Raw genomic sequence first — 23050 nt, 5'->3', positions numbered from 1 at the left:
CAAATAAGTCAAAAATATTTTATTGGACCTGTATCGGGCGCTGGAACAAAAATACAGACCCGATACAAATGAAATCAAAGAGCAACAATTTCTTAAAAACAAATAAATTTTCAGACTTTCAATTTTCAACAAAAAATCATAACTCGGGCTAGGGACCTCCGAATCCGATTCCGGGAATACGCCCAGGTCCCATATTTCGATACAGACCCACCGGGACTATCAAAATATGAGTCCAGGTATGTTTACCAAAAACGCTGATCGAAGTCAACTCAAATGAAGTTTTAAAACAAAATGTCTTATTTTTATCAACTTCCAGCATAAAAGCTTTTCCGAAAATAGGCCCGGGCTATGTACGCAACTCGAGGAGGGATAAAATGAGATTTTTAAGGCCTCAAAACACGTAATTTGATTTTAATTCATAATATGACCTATCAGATCATCATAAATCCCTAAATTCTACACAAAACCCCTCATTTCTACTCTTAAACTACTAGATTTAAGGATAAAAATCTATGGGTCTTTATGAAAAAATATCAAAATTAGAGGAAAATCACTAACCGATGAAGTTCGGATGAAAATCTCTTCAAAAAACTCTCCAATCTGTGATCTAGATCTCAAAAATGGTGGAAAATGGTCAAATCCAATTTTCAGGTTCTAAAATACTAGGTGCTTTTCACATTCGCGGAGCACCTGCCGCATTCGCGAGGTCAGCACCACATTCGGGAAGGCATCATGCCCACCAAGCCACCACGTTCGCGATCAACAAGGCGCGATCGCGATGAAGACCTCATCCCCTTTCCCCGAAGCTCCCAAGCCTAAGCGTTCGCATGAGGGCTGTCGCGTTTGCGAAGGCCAGTCACCCCAAGACTTCGCGTTCGCGAGCTGCTCCTTGCATTCGCGTAGAGTAACCTACCTCTCTCCCAAATTTTCCCTTCGCGATCGCGAAGCACTGAGATACATCATTCACACAAATGTAATAACATCATATGAACTTGCTCATTGCCTCAAATCATCAAAATAATATCTAAAATCACAATTCGATCATCAAAACTCAAGATTTTCAAGTTTAAAACAAAATTTCTAATTTTTTACATAATGCGCCGAAACGCGCTTGGCTCATCCAGGACCCCAACCAAACATACGTTGTCACGACCCAATTTCTCCTATTGGCCGTGATGGCGCCCAACGTTGCCGCTAGGCAAGCCAACAGTGAACTAGCCATGTATTTATTTATTTATTTAAAATAATTTCTAAGTAGTTGAGTTTTATTTATTAAGTAAATGAGAAGTGAAGATTTAATAAAGTAAAGCGTAAACTAATAAAAGAGAAAGTATGGTGAAATAAATACTCAAAATCCATCAAGTGTCTACTAGCATGTTTCCAAGACATGGTGTCACAAGCGTATGAGCAACTAGTAGAATATACAAAATACCTATGCTACTGTCTGAAAAAAGATAGACAAAAAGTAAATACAAAAGAGAGAGACGGCATGTGCTTCAGAATGGACTCAGAGAGCAGCTCACCACTATGCCTCAGGGTAGGGAGGGCCTGAATGACTGCCAGATGCACCTGCCTCAGATGCTGCACGATTAGTGCAAGTGTAGCATGAGTACATAAATAATATATACCCTGTAAATATCTAGTCTAACCTCGAAGAAGTAGTGACGAGGGGTCGACATCGACACTTACTACGGGCCAAAAATAAAAATACAGAAATTCTAAGTAGGCATGGAATACATGAATAATAATTATAACATAGTAACCAGCAATGAATAAATGGTTCTTTAACTGATAGTCAATTTAAAAGTCTCTCATTGACACATGCTAACTTCAACAGTTTCAGGCCATTAAATAAATTATAACCTCTCAAGTCATATAAATAATATCAAGTGTATTCGGCTCCAAGTATTATCATGCACGATTTATGCCAAGGTTGTACGGCCCAATCTAGAATAATGTGTACACTGCGAGATCGAGCAACATGAACCATAAATACATCTATTATGCTACTGAGGCATTTGACCTACTCCATAAGAAGGGAGAATATTTTATGAACATCCAATTTAAAAGATATCACAAGACTAATAAACAAGGAAGCAAAATTTTTATTAACGGTCCAGTTATTATGAATCCTTTATCAAGTTTAAATATAATTTAGGCACTTAAATTAATAAGTAGAGTGCAAACAATACAAGTATTTCATGATTTGGGCCCTAAAACTACACGGACTTAAGCATAATTCGTAGCTACGCACGAAATCCCGTCACCTCGTGCGTACATAGCCCCCGCAATTAGGAGCAAATAGTATTTTAAATTACTTATGGGGTAAATTCTCTCTTACAAGGTTAGGCAAGAGACTTACCTCGTTTCAATGCTCACTATCCGGCCCATGAATTCGCTCTAAAGTCTGAACTTGGTGCCGAACAATCTGAAGCTAGCCAAATGTTATATAAATTAATCAATATACGCTCACAAGTTCATAATTTAGCTATTGGAGTAATTATCCAACCCAAATTGAAAGATTCCTAAAATTCACCTTACGAACTCAAATATATAATTTCCATCCAATTTCATAATCATTTTCATGGTTAAATCTCATTTTTATCAAAACTTAAGTTTTTCAACTAAACCCATAATTTCTTCAATTTATGTGTTAAGAACCTACCAAAATGCATGTATTAAATGCATACTATTTAGAAATTACTTACCTCAAAGTGCTAGGTGAAAACCCCTCTTCAAAAGCTCTAAAATTTCCAACCCAAAAAGCCTATGTCCCGACAATAAATGAACCTCACTTCCCCAGCAATTTTCGCTTCTGCAGACCATGGGTCGCCCCTGCAATGCCACTCCTGCGGAAAATCCATCGCAGGTGCGATCCTCGCCTAGCTTGGCCAAGTCCACTTAGGCGGAGAAACATGCGTGCCTGCTCATCCGTTTCTATGGGGTTGGTTCGTATCTGCGCGCTCACGCATGTGGAGAATCAACCGCTCCTGCGGACCCAGCCTCCTTGGCCTAGCCCGCACCTGCGACCATCTTCCTCGCACCTGCAAGATCGTAGGTGCGATATGCCCTCCACTTCTACGACCATTGGACAGTCTGCTCTAGGCTGCTTCTGCGGTCGATGGGCCACTTATACAATGTCGCACCTGCAGCCAAAACGTTGCAGGTGCGAACGCACCAGAACTGTAGTACCAGCAGCTCCCCCAAGTCATATTTCGAGTCAGATTCTAATCTGTTATGCTTCCGGGACCCCCTGGACCCCGTCCAATTGCACTCACACATTTAGCAACATAATACGGACCCACAAGGTCTACCTTAATACCCTCACTTGATACAACATGCCTCAAGAATGCCACAGATTCTAACCAGAACTCATACTTGGAGAACTTAACATATAGCTTATGTTTCCGCAAGGTCTGAAGCACCACTCTTAAATGCTATTTGTGCTCCTCCATGCAATGCGAGTAAATCAATATATCATCAACAAAGACAATGACAAATGATTCAACATATAGCCTGAATACCCGGTTCATCAAATCTATAAATAATGCCGGGGCATTAATCAAGCCGAAGGACATCACTAGAAACTCATAGTGGCTATATCTAGTCTGGAAAGCCGTCTTTAGAACATCCGAATCATGAATCTTCAAATGATGATACCCCGATCTCAAGTCAATTGTAGAGAACACCCTGACACTCTACAACTGGTCAAACAAATCATCAATATGCGGTAACAGGTACTTGTTCTTAATGGTAACTTTGTTCAACTGGCGGTAATCAATGCACATCCACATAGTCCTATATTTCTTCTTCACGAATAACATCGATGCATCCCACGGCTACACACTCGGTCTAACAAACCCTTTTGCTGGCAACTCCTCAAGTTGTTCTTTCAACTCTTTCGGAGCCATGCGGTATGGTGGAATAGAGATAGGCTGGGTACCTGAAGCCAAATCAATATCACGATCTGGTGGAATGCTTGGAAGATTAGAAGGAAACACATCGGGAACTCCCAGACCGTTGGCACTGAATCAGTTGCCGAAGTCTCTGCAGCCGTATCCCGAACATAAGCTAGATAAGCCAAACAACCCTTCTCGACTATGTGTCGAGCCTTCAGGAAAGAGATAACCTGACTAGATGCAGTGACAGGCCAACCCTTCCACTATATTCTAGGCAACTCTGACATCGCCAAGGTAACAATCTTGGCATGGCAATCAAGGTCGGCATGATATGGAGACAACCAGTACATGCCCAGGATGACCTTAAAGTCATTCATATCAAGCAACAGAAGATTTGGTCTAGTATCATAACAACAGAAAGTCACGATACATGACCGATAGATCCGATCCACAACAACAGAATCTCTCACTGGCATAGACACATATATAGGAGTAACCAAGGACTTACGAGGAATACCCAGGAAATGAGCAAACAGAGATAAAACATATGAATATGTAGACCCTGGATCAAATAGTATCGAAACATCCCTTCCATAGACAAAAATAATACATGTTATCATGGAATCTGAGGCTATTACATCTGGTCTGGCTAGAAAGGCATAGAACCTAGCTGGAGCGGCACCTGACTCGCCTCCACCTCTACAACGGCCTCTACCCACCTACCCTTAACCTCAAGGCGGTCGGATGATTGGCGTAGTAGCTGGTGCTATAATCATAGGCCGATGACCTTGCTGTACTGCCTCGCCCTGAAGCCTAGGGTAGAATCTCCTCACATGACCAAGATCCCCGCACTCAAAATAACCCCTCGAGATGGTGGAGTGCTGACCTGAAGTCTGACCCTGATGGCCTAAATACCCGCTGGAGGAACCCTGAATAGCTGGTGAACGATAGGAGCTTTTTGGAATAGCGCTGAAATAGGGCCGCATGAGCACCCCGAGAAGGTGGTAGTGCTGGATATGTGGGCCTGCTAGACTGACCCCTCACAAACTGACCTTTTCCCCCAGACAGAGAACCACTGAACCCTCTAAAATATTGAAACTGCTTGTCCCTCGGCATCTACTCTCGGCCCTACTGACGAACACCCCCGATCCTCCGAGCTATCTCCATAACCAACTCGTAAAAAGTCCCCATCTCAACCACATCGGCCATATTAGCCTGGATAACAGAGTGAAAACCCGCAACAAATCTCCACACTCTCTCTACATTGGTGGGAAGTATCATAAGTGCATAGCAAGACAACTCAGAGAATCTTGCCTCATAGTCGGTCATCGACATCTGGCCCTACTGAAGCTGCTCGAACTGAAATCGCAATGTTTTCCTCTGAAAAGGTGGATTCAATGGAGGATAACCTGCTGGCCTGCTGAGAAAATAGGACTACCATCATTTACGGGCCTTGCCCTCCAGTTGAGAGGTGGTAAAGTCCACCCCATGAGACTTTAATATCCTCATGTTGTGCAGTCTGTCCCTGCAACAATCAATAAAGTCGTAGGGGTCCTCTTGTCGTTAACCTCCAAAGACAGGAGGATGTATCCTGGTCCATCTATCCAATAGCTTCTGTGGCTCGTAGGGCAGTGCGCCCTGGGTCTGATATACAGCAGCTGCTTGCCCTAGAGCTTGAGTGGTAAGGGGGCTATGCTCCCTCTCCCGCTTGAAATATGGCTGGGTCTGTTAGAAATAACCCATCATGCGTCATTAAATCCATGAACTTCAGCATACGGCCCATGAACCCCTGGAATCCTGGTGCAAACAAGAAATCCACTATGGCTAGCTCCACTACAGGCACCTCGCCCTGTTCCTCAATAACATGATCCTCCACTAGATCCACTGGTGGCACAACCGGAGCAACTCTAGGACGCCCTCGTCCTCTACCACGAGTTGGAGCCCTCCTTAGCCTCTACCTCGTCTTCTAGCAATAGAGGAAGCGGCTCCTCTATGGTCGGGTATATCTTCCGCGCGCATTCTCACCATCTCTGAGAGAATAAGAGAAAGATATTTTGCACAACATCAACTGCACTATAGGAGATTAAGAAAGATAGTTTCCTAACACCCTATAGCCTCTCAAAGATAAGTACGAACGTCTCCGCACCGATCCACAAGACTCTATGAGGCCTGATCATGACTTTTGAGACCTACGTGAACCTAGAGCTCTGATACCATATTGTTATAACCCTATTTCTCCTATAGGCCGTGACGACGTCTAACGTTGTCGCTAGGCAAGCCAACAGTGAACTAGCCATGTATTTATTCTTTATTTAGTAATTTCAAAGTAGTTGATTTTTATTTATTAAGTAAATGAGAAGTGCAAAATTTAATAAAGTAACGCGTAAATTAATAAAAGAGCAAGTACGGTGAAACAAATACTCAAAAGCCATCAAGTGTCTACTAGCATGTTTCCAAGACCCGGTATCACAAGTGTATGAAAAACTAGTAGAATATACAAAATACCTATGCTATTGTCTGAAATGATATAGACAGAAAGTAAATACAAAAGAGAGAGACGATAGGTGCTGCAGAACGGACTCAGAGAGCAGCTCACCACTATGTCTCAGGGTAACGGGGGGGGGAGGGGTTGGGGGAGGGGAGCCTGAATGACTGCTAGATGCACCTGCCTCAGATCTTGTATGATTAGTGCATAAGTATAGCGTGAGTAGTTAAAAAACAAGTACCCAGTAAGTATCCAGTCTAACCTCGAAGAAGTAGTAATGAGGGGTCGACATTGACACTTACTACGGGCCAATAATAAAAATATAGAAAGTCAAAGTAGGCATGGAATACATGAATAATAATTATAACAAAATAACCAGCAATGAATAAATGGTTCTTTAATTGATAGTGAATTTAAAAGTCTCCCATTGACACAAGCTACCTTCAACAGTTTCAGGCCATTAAATAAATTATAACCTCTCAAGTCATAAAAATAATATCAAATGTATTAGGGCTCCAAGCATTATCACATACGATTTATGCCGAAGTCGTACGACCCGATCCAGAATAATGTGTACATTGCTGAGGGTCGAGCAACACAAACCATAGATGCATCTATTATACTACCATTCGGCCCGCTCCACAAGAAGAGAGAATATTCTATGAACATCCAATTTAAAAGCTATCACAAGACTAATACACAAGGAAGCACAATTTCTATTAACGGTCAAGTAACCCGCCAACTTAGAGTAAGTGAATCCGGTCTTTACGAATCCTTTATCAAGTTTCAATATAATTTATTGAAACTATTCTCAAGTCATAAGAATAATATCAAATGTATTCGGGCTCCAAGCATTATCACATACGATTTATGCCGAGATCGTACGACCCGATCCAGAATAATGTGTACATTGCCGAGGGTCGAGCAACACCAACCATAGATGCATCTATTATACTACCATTCGGCCCGCTCCACAAGAAGAGAGAATATTCTATGAACATCCAATTTAAAAGCTATTACAAGACTAATACACAAGGAAGCATAATTTCAATTAACAGTCAAGTAACCCGCCAAAACTTAGAGTAAGTGAATCCGGTCTTTACGAATCCTTTATCAAGTTTTAATATAATTTAGGTACTTAAATTAACAAGTAAAGAGCAAACAATACAAGTATTTCATGATTTGGGTCCTAAAACTACCCGGACTTAAGCATAATTAGTGGTGACGTACGGACTCTCGTCATCTCGTGCATATGTAGCCCCCACAATTAGGAGCAAATAGTAATTTAAAATAACTATGGGGTAAATTCCCTCTTACAAGGTTAGGCAAGAGACTTACCTCGTCTCAATGCTCACTTTCTTTCCCACGAATTCGCTCTAAAGTCTCAACTTGGTGCCGAACAATTGAAGCTAGTCTAATATTCTATAAATTATTCAATATACACTCACAAGTTCATAATTTAGCTATTAAAGTAATTACCCAACCCAAAAATTGGAAGATTCTTAAAATTCAATCCTGGGCCCACGTACCCGGATTCTCAAAAGTTTCGAAGATAAATGTTACCCATAACCTCACGAACTAAAATACATAATTTCTACCCAATTCCATTATCATTTTCGTGGTTAAATCTCATCTTTATCAAAATCTAGGTTTTTCAACTAAATTCCTAATTTCTTTAATTTACTCCCTCCGTTCCAATTTATGTGAACCTGTTTGACTGGGCACAAAGTTTAAGAAAAAATGAAGACTTTTAGAATTTGTGATCCTAAACAAGTCAAAAAGAGGCCCAGAGTATTTGTGTGGTTATAAAAGCTTCTCATTAAGGGTAGAATTGTAAGCTAAAGCTAAATTGTTACCAAATTTAGAAAGAGGTCATTATTTTTTAAATGGACCAAAAAAGAAATAGGTTCACATAAATTGGAACAGAGGAAGCATGTGTTAAGAACCTACCCAAGATGCATGTATTAAATCCATATTGTTTAGAAATTACTTATCTCAAAGTTGTAGGTGAAAACCTCTCTTCAAAGAGATCTAATATCGCCCAAGTTAAAGAAATAAACCAAAAAACCTAAGTCCCGACATTAAATGAACCTCATTTTCCTAGGGATTTTTGCTTCTGTGGACCATGGGTCGCACCTGCGAAAAATCCATCACAAGTGCGGTCCTCACCCAGCTTGACCAAATCCGCTTCTACGGAGAAACATGCACGCCTGCGCATCCGCTTCTACGGAGCTGGTCCACATCTGTGCACTCGCGCCTGTGGAGAATCGCCCGCTCCTGCGAACCCATGCCTCCTTGGCCTAGCCCGCACCTGCAACCATCTTTCTCGCGCATGCGAGCTCACAGGTGCGGTATACGCTCCGCTTCTGTGATCACTGGACAGTCTGCTCTAAGCCACTTCTGCGGTAGATGGGCCCGTCCAATTGCACTCACACATTCAGTAACATAATATGGACCCGCTCATGAGATCGAAACACCAAAATAACATTTGGAAATACGAATCAGATGCCAAAATGCATGAGTCAAATTCTGAAACTCAAAAACTTCTAGAAACACTTCGCGCGTCCGATTCCTATCAAATCAACTCGGAATGACGCCAATTTTGCGTGTAAGTCACAAATTACCATACAGAACTATTCCCAGTCTTGGAATCCCAATCGGACCTTGATAACACCAAATCATACTTCAAACCAAATTTAAAGAACTTGAAAACCTTCAATTTTCAATATTAAGCGCCGAAACACCCCCGGATCTTCCAAAACCCGATCCAAACAAACGCCTGAGTCCAAAATCATCATATGAACCTCTTGGGATTGTTAAATCCCAGTTTTGAGGTCGTTTACTCAAAACGTTGACTCAAATCAAACATAACCATTTTAAGCCAATGTGAAGGAACTAAGTGTTCTGATTTCAACCCGATCCCTTCCAAACCCGAACTAACCATCCCCGTAAGTCATAAAATAGTAAAAGTACATACGAGGAGTCTTAATTAGGGAATGAAAAATCTGAAAGCAAAATGACCGATCGGGTCGTTACATACGTACAAGTATAAAATCATCATATAAACCTATCAGAATCATTAAAATACTAATCCAGGGTCGTTTTCTAAGAATGTTGACCGTGGTCAACTCTGATCATTTTTAAAGTCAAAAATCATATTTTTATTTAATAATCCACATTTGAATATTTTGAATATCGACATGGACCACAAACAAAAATCATAAATCATCAAATAGATCTATGAAAAGTTTCGAAGCACAGAAAGAAAATCTAGTACTCAAAATGACTGGTCAGGTCGTTACAACTTGTGATGCCTAGGATCTGTTCTTGACTCATGTATAAGTGCTTAAAATATTTGACTTTGCTTAACTACTTTGACTAGAGAATAAAGAGATTGATCCGGTCCTGAATGAGTTATATGCCATGGTGTGAGTAAGGTTTGTTGATATTCTGTACATGTCAGTTGGTGTCTAGAACTTTCCATGTGTTTTTGCAAAGCGAAATAGCAGTCTTGTTCAATTTACGAAGTCATAGAGGTATTTCTTTATTGAGCCAAATATATGCATATTACCCGCATAATTATATGTATCTAAGTTAGCCCCGTTGAGCCTATAATCATATTTCTTTGGCAATCACATTATGAGCATGACCCTTTGATTGAATTGATAATCTATTTGAACCTTTTACCCCTCGTAAGCACTTGAAAAAGTTATGAGCTTATTAAAATCTAACTGGAAGTATGGTTGAGTTTTTGGGTATAACTGAGAAAAATGGAGAAATGTTCAATATTTGAATTTTTTTAGGGTCACTGGTAAGGAAATGAAAAATAAAAAAGTAAATTTTTTTGTTGGAATAAAATTAAAAAGAGTTTGTATATGTGCTCATCTTGATTCCTTGCTTGTGGTAGTTCTCATCTTATTTGTGCTCAAAGAAATTGGGAGCTTGGTACTATTATTTTGTAAAGGTTAGAGTATGGTTCAACATAAGTGTGGGATAGAATTATGAAATTGTAGATGTATTAAAGTTCTCAGGGAGGTGCAGTCACTGTTATCCAAATTGTATCCTATCCGTCCCATATTTTATATTATAACAAAATAAAGTCCTGCTTGATCCTTGAGGAAATGAGCTCAAATTGGTAGAGTATTATACTACCGACAAGCCTATGGTATGTCTTCAATGGTTGTAACGATCCGGCCGGTCATTTTGAGAGTTATAGCCCTGATCCCCTATTTACTATTTCCCTTGTATCTTTTTCTGTTTATGTGACGCACCGCGAGGTTCTGTTGTTATTCTCAGAGTGTTTTGGGACACTTAGTCCCTAAAACGGAAGCTTAAGTTCTAAGATTTTGACCGTAATTGGAACTGTATGAAGACAACTTCGGAATGGAGTATCGTCGGTTCTGTTAGCTTCATTGGGTTATTTTGGATTTAGGAGCGCATCCGGACTGTGTTTTGGAGGTCTCTAGTTGATTTAGGCTTGAAATGACAAAAGTTGAATTTTTGGAGATTTTGACCAGAAGTGGACTTTTTGATATCGGGGTCGGATTATGATTCCGGAAGTTGGAGTAGGTCCGTAATGTCAATTATGACTTGTTTGCAAAATTTGAGGTCAATCGGACGTGATTTGATAGGTTTCGGCATCGGTTGTAGAAGTGTGAAGTTTCAAAGTTCATTAAATTGAATTGGAGGGTGATTCGTGTTTTTAGCGATGTTTGATGTGATTTTATGGCTTGACTAAGTTCGTATAGTATTTTAGGACTGGTTAGTATATTTGGTTGAGGTCCCGGGGGCCTCAGGTGAGTTTCGGATGCTTACTAGATTGAAATTTGGACTTGTGTAACTGCTGAAGTTTTTCAACTTCTGGTGTCATCGCACCTGCAGTGGGGTTCACCGTAGGTAGGGACACGCATGTGCGAATCAAGGAGCGCATAAATCCTGTTTGTAGGTTTGGTCGGGGGTCATAGGTGCGAGGAGAATGTCGCATCTGCGATGGCCGCATATGCGCTAGTGGAACCGCAGGCGCAGAGGAAGACCACAGAAGGACCATTTGTCCGCAGGTGCGGCCACCTGATTGCAGAAGCGGTCCCAGTTACCTTTAGTTATTTCTGCATGTGCGATGGAGTTTTTGTAGGTGCGGCGTTGCAGGTACGACTGGAGGCCCGCAGATGCAAAATCGTTGGGTAGAAAAGGACCAAGTTCGAGGGTTTTATCCCATTTTCAATTTTGGGACTTTGAGAGCTCAGCGTGAGGGGATATTTTGAGGGTTCATCAAGAAATTATTGGGGTAAGTAATTCTAACCCGGATTGGACTATATTTCATGAATCTATTACTATTTTCATCATCTAATTAGGGATTTGAGTTGGAAATTTGGGGGAAAATGGTAGACACATCCTAGACTAAAATTTTGAGTTTTGAAAAGCGATTTGAGGTCGGATTCAAGTAATTCTTATATGGTTGGACTCGTGAATGAATGGGTATTCTTATTTTGTGACTTTTACCCGATTCCGAGATGTGGGCCCTGAGAGGCCTTTTAGGGTGATTTTCGAATTTCTTGTTAAAGTCTTGATTTTATTAAATAGCTTAGTCTCTTATAGTTTCATTTATGATATGTAATTGTGTTTGGCTAGATTTTGACCATTCGGACCGGAAAATCAAGGAAAGGACATTCTTACAGATTGATTGAGCTTTGTTCGAGGTGAGTAGCTTGCCTAACCTTGTGTGGGGTTTGGTACTATTATGATATATGAGCGCTGTGTACGTGAGTTGACAAGTGCGTACACGAGCTATTTATTGTAAAACCCGATTTTTACTGAGTAGTAACCTGTTCTCATCTTAATTAAGTTATACCCATATGTATAGTTATCTTGTTTAGTCTAATATTGCAGATCTACGTGCTTTAACTGCTTATTTCAACTCTGTGCAGCATGCCTAGTTGATTTCCTATTTTTACTTGATCTTGGTCAGTCTTAAATGTAAAATTCTTGCTATTAACTATTGTATTTATCGGTTTGAGTTGTGTGTTTACTTTTGAGACTATAAGGCGGTTCCTCGGGAGTTCTTCCTGCACATATATTTTTGAGACTACGAGGCGGTTCCTCGGGAGTTCTCCCTGCACATTTACCTTTCAGATTACGAGGCGGTACCTCGGGATTTCTCCGGGTATATTTACTTTTGAGACTACGATGCGGTACCTCGGGGGGATCTCTTTGCATATTTACTTTGGGACTACGAGATGGTATCTTGGGAGATCCTTTGCTGTTTATCCCTGTGTACTGTACTGCTATTTTTGTTGTGTTTTCCTTCTGTTAAATTCCAATTTTTTATTATACTGTACATTTTCCTACTTTATTTATTATATATATATATACCAATGGGCCTAATCTGACCTCGTCACCACTCGATCGAGGTTAGGTTTGACACTTACTGGGTACCGTTGTGATGTACTCATGCTACTCTTCTACACATGTTTTATGTGCAGATCCAGGTAATTCTTACTAGCCACGTCATTAGTGAGCAGCGACAATTGGAGACTTCAAGGTATATCTTCAGCGTCCGCAGACCTTGGAATCTCTCTCTATTCCCTCCTATGTCGTTTACCTTCCGTACTTCTTTTGTTAGACTCTGGTGTATAGAGATACTAGTTTCCTTCTGTAGTTTGTGACTTACGATGTTCCAGGTTTCGGGAAAACTATGTATTACTGAGGAGTTGGTTATTGTACATGCGGAGCGGCATTGTTATCAATTATGTTATTATCTGTTACAGTTAGTTGTTGAGGTTTTACTTCTATTTCTGTTATTTTCATAATTGTTTAGGCTTAACTAGTCGTAGAGACTAAGTGCCGTCACGATGTCTTACGGAGAGGAAATTGGGTCGTGACAATGGCACATGAATTATATTTTTGAGAGTGAATAAATTCTTTCTATTTTGAGTTCCTAATTGTTCTTGAGTCTTATCGTGTGTAGAACTACTCTCTATTTTTGGTGTGAGGGCACGTGATTTGCAAAGAAAAGGTAATGTTTTTGGCCTTGGTGTTAGAGTAAGTAGATTTTGAAAAATACTTGGTGCTTTTTGAGTTGAGTCTTGAGGCAGAGTGGTTATGGTATGATGCTTAATCTGTTTTAAATATTCTTGACATGATGAGTTAGGCGAGTTGCTTGAAAAGGTCGTCTATAATTGAAGTGTAGTTTTTATTGCTCGAGGACAAGCAATAGTTTAAGTGTGGCATGTCCCATAACTTCAAGTATATTGGAAGAAAAACTGAGTGACATTAGACCCAAATTTCAGCAAAATTTATGAACATAACTTGTGATACTTTTCGCTGATTTTTATTTTACAACTTTCTTGACCTTAAAACTTAACATACGAATATTATATGATTCAAGTACCTTAAAACACGACCTCCTTAGCATATTAAACATTCTTATCTTAACTAAAGTATGGATTATACCATCTTTGATTCGTTTAACCCTGAAACTTTGTGATACATGCTTAACATTTGTTAAAAGTCTTTCTTAACCTTATCGGGGTTCCATAGCCTATCCGGGCTTTTATATATATATCCATCAAACATGCCATTTAGAGTTTCTACCAGAATGTGTTATAGATAGAGCCCAAAGATATTTAATTGATAATTTATGGATAGCATATAATAAGAAAGACACTAAATATTTATAGCAGCTTTTAATGCTTTAGGACCATATTTTACAGACAAAAATCAAGAAAGATTTATATATATATATATAAATGATAATCAATTGATGTACATAGTATTTTGTTGAAAAGAATTGGGGCGTCACATAATTATTAAAATAGAGGTAATTTTATAAAATATTCCTAAATATTATCTATTTACGTCTTAAATAAATTTTATAATTATTAATTTGAAAACATTTCATTAATTACAATCAAAACTCAAATACCATATAAACAAATAAGAGAGAAAGTGCATCATAGGAACTAAAGTGAGACAAGAGGGTTTAATCGAATCCCCTCGCTAAAAAATAGAACGCTGCAAATTGGGAAAAACGAAACTTTTTAGTTATATATAAGTTGTTGAATTCTCTTGATATTAGTTGTCACGGCCTGGATTCCTACCCTCGGGAGTCATAATAGCGCCTACTAATACGAGCTAGGCAAGCTAATTAATTGCACAATTTACCTTTTTACCCATTTTATATTTATTAACAATTTCAAAATAATAACGTTTAAACAACGGAATTTAACATAAGCGGAAAAAAGAAACAATAAGCTATCTGAACTACAACTGTTTGAGTCTTGACTACCCAGAACTGGTGTCACAGTTTCACGGACGGTCTAAGAATGCTACAAATAAAGGGTCTGAAAGAAATAAATACAACCTTGTCTCTAGAAATGCATGAAAGAAACAGAAATAGTAGATAGACGGAGAAGCCAAGCCCTGTGATCGCCTACAGGACTACCTCGAGTCGCCTGATGAACAAGAATCAGCAATCCCATCGCGGTCCGAAGTCTACAACACTGGGGTCTTCACAAAAAAGTGCAGAGTGTAGTATCAACACAACCGACCCCATGTGTTGGTAAGTGTCTAGCCTAACCTCGGCGAAGTAGTGACGAGGCTCGGACCAGACCAACAAATAAATCTGTGCAGTTATATAATATATAGAAGAAAGTAAAGCAGGAATAAACAAGTAAAGATGGGAGGGGGAAACATGCTTCGGGGAAAACAGGTAAAACAGAATATCAAGAGAACTATAAAGGAATCAAAATCCAACCACTAACAAGAATAAGGAAAACAAAGGTAGATTTCACTTTTCTTTTCATATCTTGTTGCAGGCGTGCGACCCGATTCCCATTTCCTATATCTTGTGGTAGGTGTACCATCCGCTCCTATTTCACTATAATATTGTTGAGGCGTGCAACCCGATCCATATATAATATTGTTGCGGCGTGCAACCCGATCCATATATAATATTGTTGCGGCGTGCAACCCGATCCATATATAATATTGTTGCGGCGTGCAACCTGATCCATATATAATAATATTGTTGCGGCGTGCAACCCGATCCATATATAATATTGTTGCGGCGTGCAACTCGATCCATATATAATATTATTGCAGCGTGCAACCCGATCCATATATAATACTTACAATTATAACGAGAGTCCCGACAAGGGATCAATAAGGTCCACACTATCCCGACAAGGGATTCGACCACATAAATAATCATGTCCCGGCAAGGGAGAAACAGCTATAACCAAACTTGCTACAACATCCAACTACCTCAGTTATAACCAAACTCGTTACCATACCTAACTACCTCAGCTACAACCAAACTTGTTACAACACCTAATTACCTCCACTATAACCAAACTTGTTTCGACACCTAACTACCTCAGCTATAACCAAACTTGTTCCGACAACTAACTACCTCAGCTATAACCCTAATCCCTACCCAACACAAAGAATCATCAGCCTAAGCATCCGTAATATCAATTAAGAACACAATGCAAGGGAACCACAACTCAATAATAGCCCGGCAAGGGGGCAATATAGTGATCTCTTCTCTTTCTCACTTTTACTTCACAATTCACTTCACAACTCGAGCCAATGCTCTAGAGTTTCAATTATCACTTATACTTTCACAATTCGTTATACACCTGGAACCAACGCTCTTCAATGTTCATAAGTTACGATTCTTTCCACAAATTTACACAACAAATAGGAATCTTCACCAAGGCATGAATAACACAACGAAATCATGAAAATCACAATATAAGACTCACGGTCATGCTTGACACCAACGCATAGATACTCGTCACCATGCCTATACGTCGTACTCAATAAGAAACAAATAGCAAATAGTACACAACTCCTAATCCCTCAAGCTAAGGTTAGACCAAACACTTACCTCGATGCCACGAACATAACTCAAGTTTCAATTATAGCTTTACCCCTTGATTCCACTTTCAACTCGCTTGCATCTAGCCATAATTTATTTAATTACATCAATAAACGCTAAATTAATCAACTCCAATGCATGAAAATGAGTTTTTCAAAGTTTTACCCAAAAGTCAAAAATTGCCCCGCGCCCACACGGTTAAAACCTGAGATTCGAACCAAAACCCGATTACCCATTCCCCCACGAACTCAAATATATAATTTGTTTTGAAATCGGACCTCAAATCGAAGTCCAAATACCCAATTTTTGAAAAACCTAGGTTCTACCCAAAACACCCAACTTTCCCCATGAAAATCATTGATTTTGAGTTGAAATCATGTTAAAAGATGTTAAGGAGTGAAGAAAATGAGTTAGAAATCACTTACCAACGTTTTGGAGAAGAAAGGTTGTTTGAAAAATCGCCTCTTATGTTTTTGGGGTTTTGAAAAATGAAAAATAACTGAAAATCCCGTCTAAATATACCCCTCTCAGACCCCTGTGCGGACGGCACAAAATCGACTGCGGCCGCACAGCCCTTCTTGTGGACTGCAGTGACATGCTTTAGTATTTTGGCCATAACTTTCTCTACAGATGCCCAAATTGTGATATCTTTACCTTTCTGAAAACTAGACACGAAGAGCTACAACTTTTATTATTGAATCATCTCAATATTCCTTGTAGATCAAAAGATATATGCTTCCGAAGTCGGACTAGTGAAATTTTTCTTCACCGCGGTCCGCACAAAATCTAGTGCGGCCGCACAGGCCCCTCTGCGGCAGCACTCCATTTTGTGCGGACCACACTGGTTTGTTCAGAGGCCTTCCACTTCCCTAAGCCTGCAACAGCTATGTTTTAGGCCTAAGACATCCCGGATCCTACCCGAAACTCACCCGAGCCCTTGGAACTCCAAACCAAGTGTGCATACTAACTCAAAAACATCATATGGACCTACTCGAGCGATCATATCATCAAAATAACATGTAAAAATCATGAATTAAACCTCAAAACTCAACATTTTCATCAAGAATTCTCAAAGTTCATAACTCTTCAACCGGAAGTCCAACTCACGTCAAATAAACTCCGTTTTTTACCAAGTTTCACAGTTGTCTTTCAAATACTATAACAAGTTTGTACCGGGCTCCGGAACCAAAATACGGGCCCGATAACAATGGTTTCAAATATTAATTTTTTTTATTTCTTAGATAATTCAGTAAAATAATTTCTTTCAAAAATTGATTTCTAAGGTTTGGGACCTCAGAATTCATTCCCGGGCATACGCCCAAGTCCCATATTTTACTGCGGACCTTCCGGGATCGTCGGAACACGGATCCGGGTCCAATTGCTAAAAATGTTGACCAAAGTCAACCATAATCAAAATTTTAGCTCTAAAATTTCTATTTCTCATATTTTCACATAGAAGTCTTTACGGATATAGGTCCGGACTACGCACGTAATTCAAGGTAGGGTAAAAAGGAGGTTTTTAGGCCTCAAAACACTGAATTCACTTGCAACAAGGGTCATCACATTAGTGAAGATTTTACTATAGTGGTAAAGAAATTAAAAAATTATTTAGATCAGAAGTTCAAATCCTAGATTTTGATATTTTAGTATTTCTTAAACCTTTTATATGAATTTTATGTCTATGCCATTGAGAAAATGTAACTTATATATATACCTTCATGCGCGTTATATTAAAAGAATAATTACGAAAATTACTATAGATTTTGTAATAAGTTTATAAAAGGACTATTCTATTTATAATTTTAATAAGCGAAAACTATAATTTATGATAAGGTATAATACAATCAGATTGTAGATAAAATCATAAAAAATAGAAAATATCATATATAATGAAAAAGGTATTAGATATTTACATATATGATGGCAAGGATAAAATAGATATTGTCTAGGATAAATGTGGGAGAATGTCAATTATTCAATGTTAAGGAGGAAATTTGGTTTTTAAAGCAAAGTTGAAGGGCGTACATATGATTTTCACTCAATAAAAACTTATTGCCCTCCTCACTGGCCTAACTTGGAGAATCGTGAACTTCCTAAATTCCATGTCGTCCAAACTTAATTTAATTAATAACTATGCCACTAAGAGTATAAAAGCACTAAGTATAATTAACTCATCTTTTAGTATTATCAAAGGCTAGTTTTATTGCAGTAAGGGGATCCTTTGGTCAGTACACAACAATTTCAATCTTAATTAACATATGCGATTATCGTTGGATTCCTAACATGCAATCTCTCGGACGCTCCATTCAAAGACCCCTAAATATTTGAGATCAAAATCTTCGAATTAAAGACATTAGGCTTAATAACATGTGGGACGATCTTTCTAAACTTTCCTTTCCCCTTCCCCAGAAATGTTCCTTTTTTTTTTTTTTTTTTTGGTAATGCTTCCCTAGAAATGTTAATTGATAGAACTAATGCTAAATATCTCCTTTCTCATTAATCCCACCAGGCATGATGCCCCTATTTGGGGTATTATACCTTGTCGAATATTTTATTGAGTCCCATCATTACATGACTTTGAAAAAGATTCATTTTGTTTTATTCATTATTTTTACTAGTGTTTATTATCTTATCGCTTGACCGACCTTATCACGTCCTTGATTTTGTATAATTATCCCACTTTTACTATTTTTTCTTTTTATGCCCCTTCATTTCTATTTCATGTGTCCTTATTATGGAGAGCCATTAGGTCGAAGCTCATTCCAGAGTCATCGCCGCATATATAAAAGGAAAAAAAAGAAGGGATAATAAACAAGACAAAGCTATAAACAAAATAAAAACACAAGCAATACGATTAGATGGCTTCAATATTAGACTTGCAAACATTATTTGCACTTTATTCACTAGTTGAAACAACAGTCCTTATTTATGCAGTAAGCAGCTGGTCAAGAAGGTTAATTAATTAACTAGCTGATGCGTAGTAGTACTAATTAAGCACTAGCATCTAAGGTGAATATCTAGGCTAGCTCGTTCACTATAAATTGCGATTAATTAAGATTAAGTAAAAAACCAGTAGGACCTAAATTGACACTAGGACGAAGGCCGAGACTTCCAATAATGGTATTTACAATCTGCAAGGATGACTGCAAAATCCCAACAGATGTTAAGCTCGCGTTACATGTTGAGAGTGGAGTTAGAACCACTAGACTGCAGTTGGACAATAGCAATGGCAAAGTATTTATAAGAGGATCCAACACCAAGGAAAACACTCCCGATCCATTTGTTGTTGTGCTTGATATCACATTTCCTGCTCCACACTGCAATTGCACTGATGCATCTGCAAAGTAAAATGATATTAATATTATTTAAGCAATTAGATCAACTTTGCATTTTAGCGGACATGTTGAAGATAGAATTAATTATGTAAATAAAAAGATATTATCTCACACCGTTTAGACATTTAAATGAATTGATCATATAGTTCAACATGCAGAAACTTCTTATGATAGGCCATATGCATCTTATTGACTGCGAGTGCAGGATTCATTCGGCTCAAGTTACTATATATGTATACCATCCTCAACCCATTGTTATGAAAGGAATAATGAATGCAGTGCTATTTCCCTTAGACTTCGAATCATTAAATTTGCTTACATTTTAAGAAAGTTTACTTGTAATTATCCTTTGGACGATCTGATAGTGTATACATACTCATATATCATAGGCTAATCACGCCACTTACGACTTCTATCATAGGCTTTTAGATATATATAGGGCAGATTTTTTAGTCTATTAGGGAGAGTTCCCTTTTGGTATATATAATAGGTCTACGTAAAAAATAAAAACTAACTAGGGAAAACTTGGGTAGTGAGTCCGTTGATGACATCTAAATTGCTGTTAACGCTGCAAAACACAACCCCACCTATACGTATTGAAACAAGCTGGGCTACTGCAACGGGGGTTGCGATTAATGCAGCCAAAAGGAAAATCAAGAAATTTTTTGCTGAAGCCATGGCAATTTTTTTTGATCTTTAATAGTTATTGATGTAAGAAATTGTGTTGCTCAATTAAGGTGTGTGCATGACCAATTTATACTCCCTCCGTTCCAATTGATGTGAACTTATTTGACTGGGCACGGAGTTTAAGAAAAATGAATGACTTTTGGAATTTGTGGTCCTAAACAAGTTAAAAAGGGGCCCAGAGTATTTGTGTGGTTATAAAAGCTTCTCATTAAGGGTAGAGTTGTAAGTTTATACTAAATTGTTTCCAAATTTAAAAAGGGTTCATTCTTTTTAGAACGGACCAAAAAGGAAATAGGTTCATATAAACTAAACGGAGGGAGCAGTAAATATCATTGGCTGAAATTTCAAAACCCCTAATCCACTTGTTGTGAAAGTGGATTATAATGCTATTGCGTGTATACATAAATGAACTAATTGAAATTTCAAAAACCCTAATCCACTTGTTCATTGTTATATTAGATGCCGGTGGTCACCCTGACTATAACTACATACAATTGCTCCAAGCTTCAATAATCAATAGCAGGCCATCCTTTGACTTCTAAAAACTGCTTTGAAAAGAACTTGTATATAAATAGTATTTCAGAGAACTAATTTTTGAGAAAAACTGATATGTTTGGCAAATTTATTTGAGAATATTTCATAAACAAATTGTGTTTGGTCAATATTTCACAAATATAGTATTAAAGCTCATTCTATAATTAGTATTTTTTAAATAGTTTTTATATAAGATTTTAATTATGTTTTTATTTTTATTTAGTTAAAATATTAAACATAAAAATTATAGACATATATAAAGATTTTTAATCAATTAATATATAGTTAAACTAAAAGAGGAAGGAAGAGAAGAATAATTTGTTTATATTGAGAGATATATGGAATAAATTAATGAGAGATACTTTTTTTGGTACCTATAATTTTTTTTGTAAGAATATTTTTATCTTGAAAAAATTAATTTTTCTACTTTCGAGAAGCAAAAAATTATAACTTCTTTCTAATAGTAGAAAAATTACTTCTAATGCTGCTCAAAAGTACTTTTTGTTCTTAGCCAAACGACTCAAACATCCAAAAAAGTACTTTTCCGAGAACTTTTTTTTTCTTTTTTTCTTTTTTTTGCTTTCCTAAAGCTTGGTCAAATAAGCTAAAGCTACTACTTACGATTTGGGTGCGAAATGACTAAACCTTATAATATGGTGGTACCGATATTTCTTGCCAGGGCAAATCTATAGTGTCACATGGATCCCAATCTTTAACCTCTGCTAATATATTGCAGGAACCGTTCTGGAGACAGGGGCGAATGTAGTGTATATGTAATGGGCTCAATTGAACCCAAAACATTCAATGCAGAGTAAAAATTTATTTGTAAAAATTTATTAAAATTACAAAAATAATATATATAAATGCATAACTTTGAAAATATAATGGGTTCAACGCTAAAAACTTTAAAAATTAAACTCATAGAATTTAAATCCTGAATCCGTCTCTGCTTGGAGACCTGTAAAATCATTCAATCAACAAGGTCACAATCCCGAATTAGTTCAAAACCTATAAAAATAACATGAAGAAAATGAAGAAAAGAGAAAATCTAGAGTCTGAAAGATACTCCATATCTCTTGACAAAATACAATTATCAACAAAGGGGCAGGGGACTTATAGAAAAGGAAATTACTTCATTGCCATCAGGGCCAATTTCTTTAACTTCACGGGTAAAGGAATCAAGAATTTGCTTAAAGCCATACATATTTCGGTAAATATCGAATTATCATATCGGAATCAAAAAATTTGTTATTTGATATTCGATATTTTGGTATTTGGTATGATATTTGATTTAAGTTCCTAAAAAAGAATTGCTATTAGGTATAATATTCGGTATTTAAAAAAGTATCGAGATATCGATATCGTATCGAAATATATACTAGATTACACAATATATAAATATCATTTATTATAACATAAATATTAAAGTTTTAAATTTTACTTTCCGTTATTTTTATAGTTTTCTTTAACTTTTACCACCTTTTTTTCTAATATACTTGTCTTTTCCCCTTTACTTTGGTTGCCTATTTATGTTTCAACCTTTCTCCTGTCTAGGTTTAGCATTTTTGATCTTTTTTTACTAGTATATTATAATATTTTTATTTTAGTATTTGCAAGTACCTTAAGAATATTACAGTCTATGACTTTATGCACTAGTTAATATTCGAGTGAAACAAACCTAAATTACTAGACCTGAATAATTCAAAATCAAAAGAAAAAAAGTCGAACCATATCGAATAGAGGTCCTATTACAGTTGAGATCTTTTGAGAAACAGAGTTTACTGATTTAGGAAAAACGTAACGTACATCCGTCAAACAAACAGGTAAACTGCCAAGGCTTAACTAATTATCACCTGCTATATACTATATCATATTTTGTTAAAGAGTTATACCTGCCTCTTTTAATTTACTCCTATATATTTGCAATCTAATATACATGTAACCATTGATATTTCCCTTCACATAATCTAAATTTTAAGTAAAATATACCCAACAAGGTCATGATGCAGGGGCGGATCCAGGATTTAGAGGTTTCGGGGGTCAAGCTAATCGATTTGATCAACTCGTGCGTCGGTTCGGGTTATTCATCTTTTTTTATTTATATAGACAAATCGATCAAACGAAAAAAAGTATAATAACTATAACTAATTGACACAACCATAAAACTTCCAACAATAATATTAATATTATAAATATACATCATATATTTACAATTGTCCTCGACGAGTTT

At 37.6% G+C, this 23050-nt stretch overlaps 1 protein-coding gene across 1 annotated transcript; it reads right to left on the bottom strand.

The window, feature by feature from the left end:
• Nucleotides 1–19311: 19311 nt before the first annotated feature.
• On the bottom strand, nt 19312–20277 carry LOC107780291 (phylloplanin-like). The gene is made up of 2 exons (XM_016600820.1): nt 20115–20277; nt 19312–19601 (listed from the first exon to the last, which is right to left on the bottom strand). Exons 1-2 carry the CDS (start codon nt 20275–20277, stop codon nt 19312–19314), a joined length of 453 nt encoding a protein of 150 aa, XP_016456306.1.
• Nucleotides 20278–23050: the final 2773 nt, after the last annotated feature.

Source organism: Nicotiana tabacum, chromosome 7 (assembly GCF_000715075.1).
Source record: "Nicotiana tabacum cultivar K326 chromosome 7, ASM71507v2, whole genome shotgun sequence".
In the NCBI taxonomy this organism is placed as follows: domain Eukaryota; kingdom Viridiplantae; phylum Streptophyta; class Magnoliopsida; order Solanales; family Solanaceae; genus Nicotiana; species Nicotiana tabacum.
Note: the sequence above shows the minus strand (reverse complement) of the source record. Positions and strands in the feature narration are given on the sequence as shown.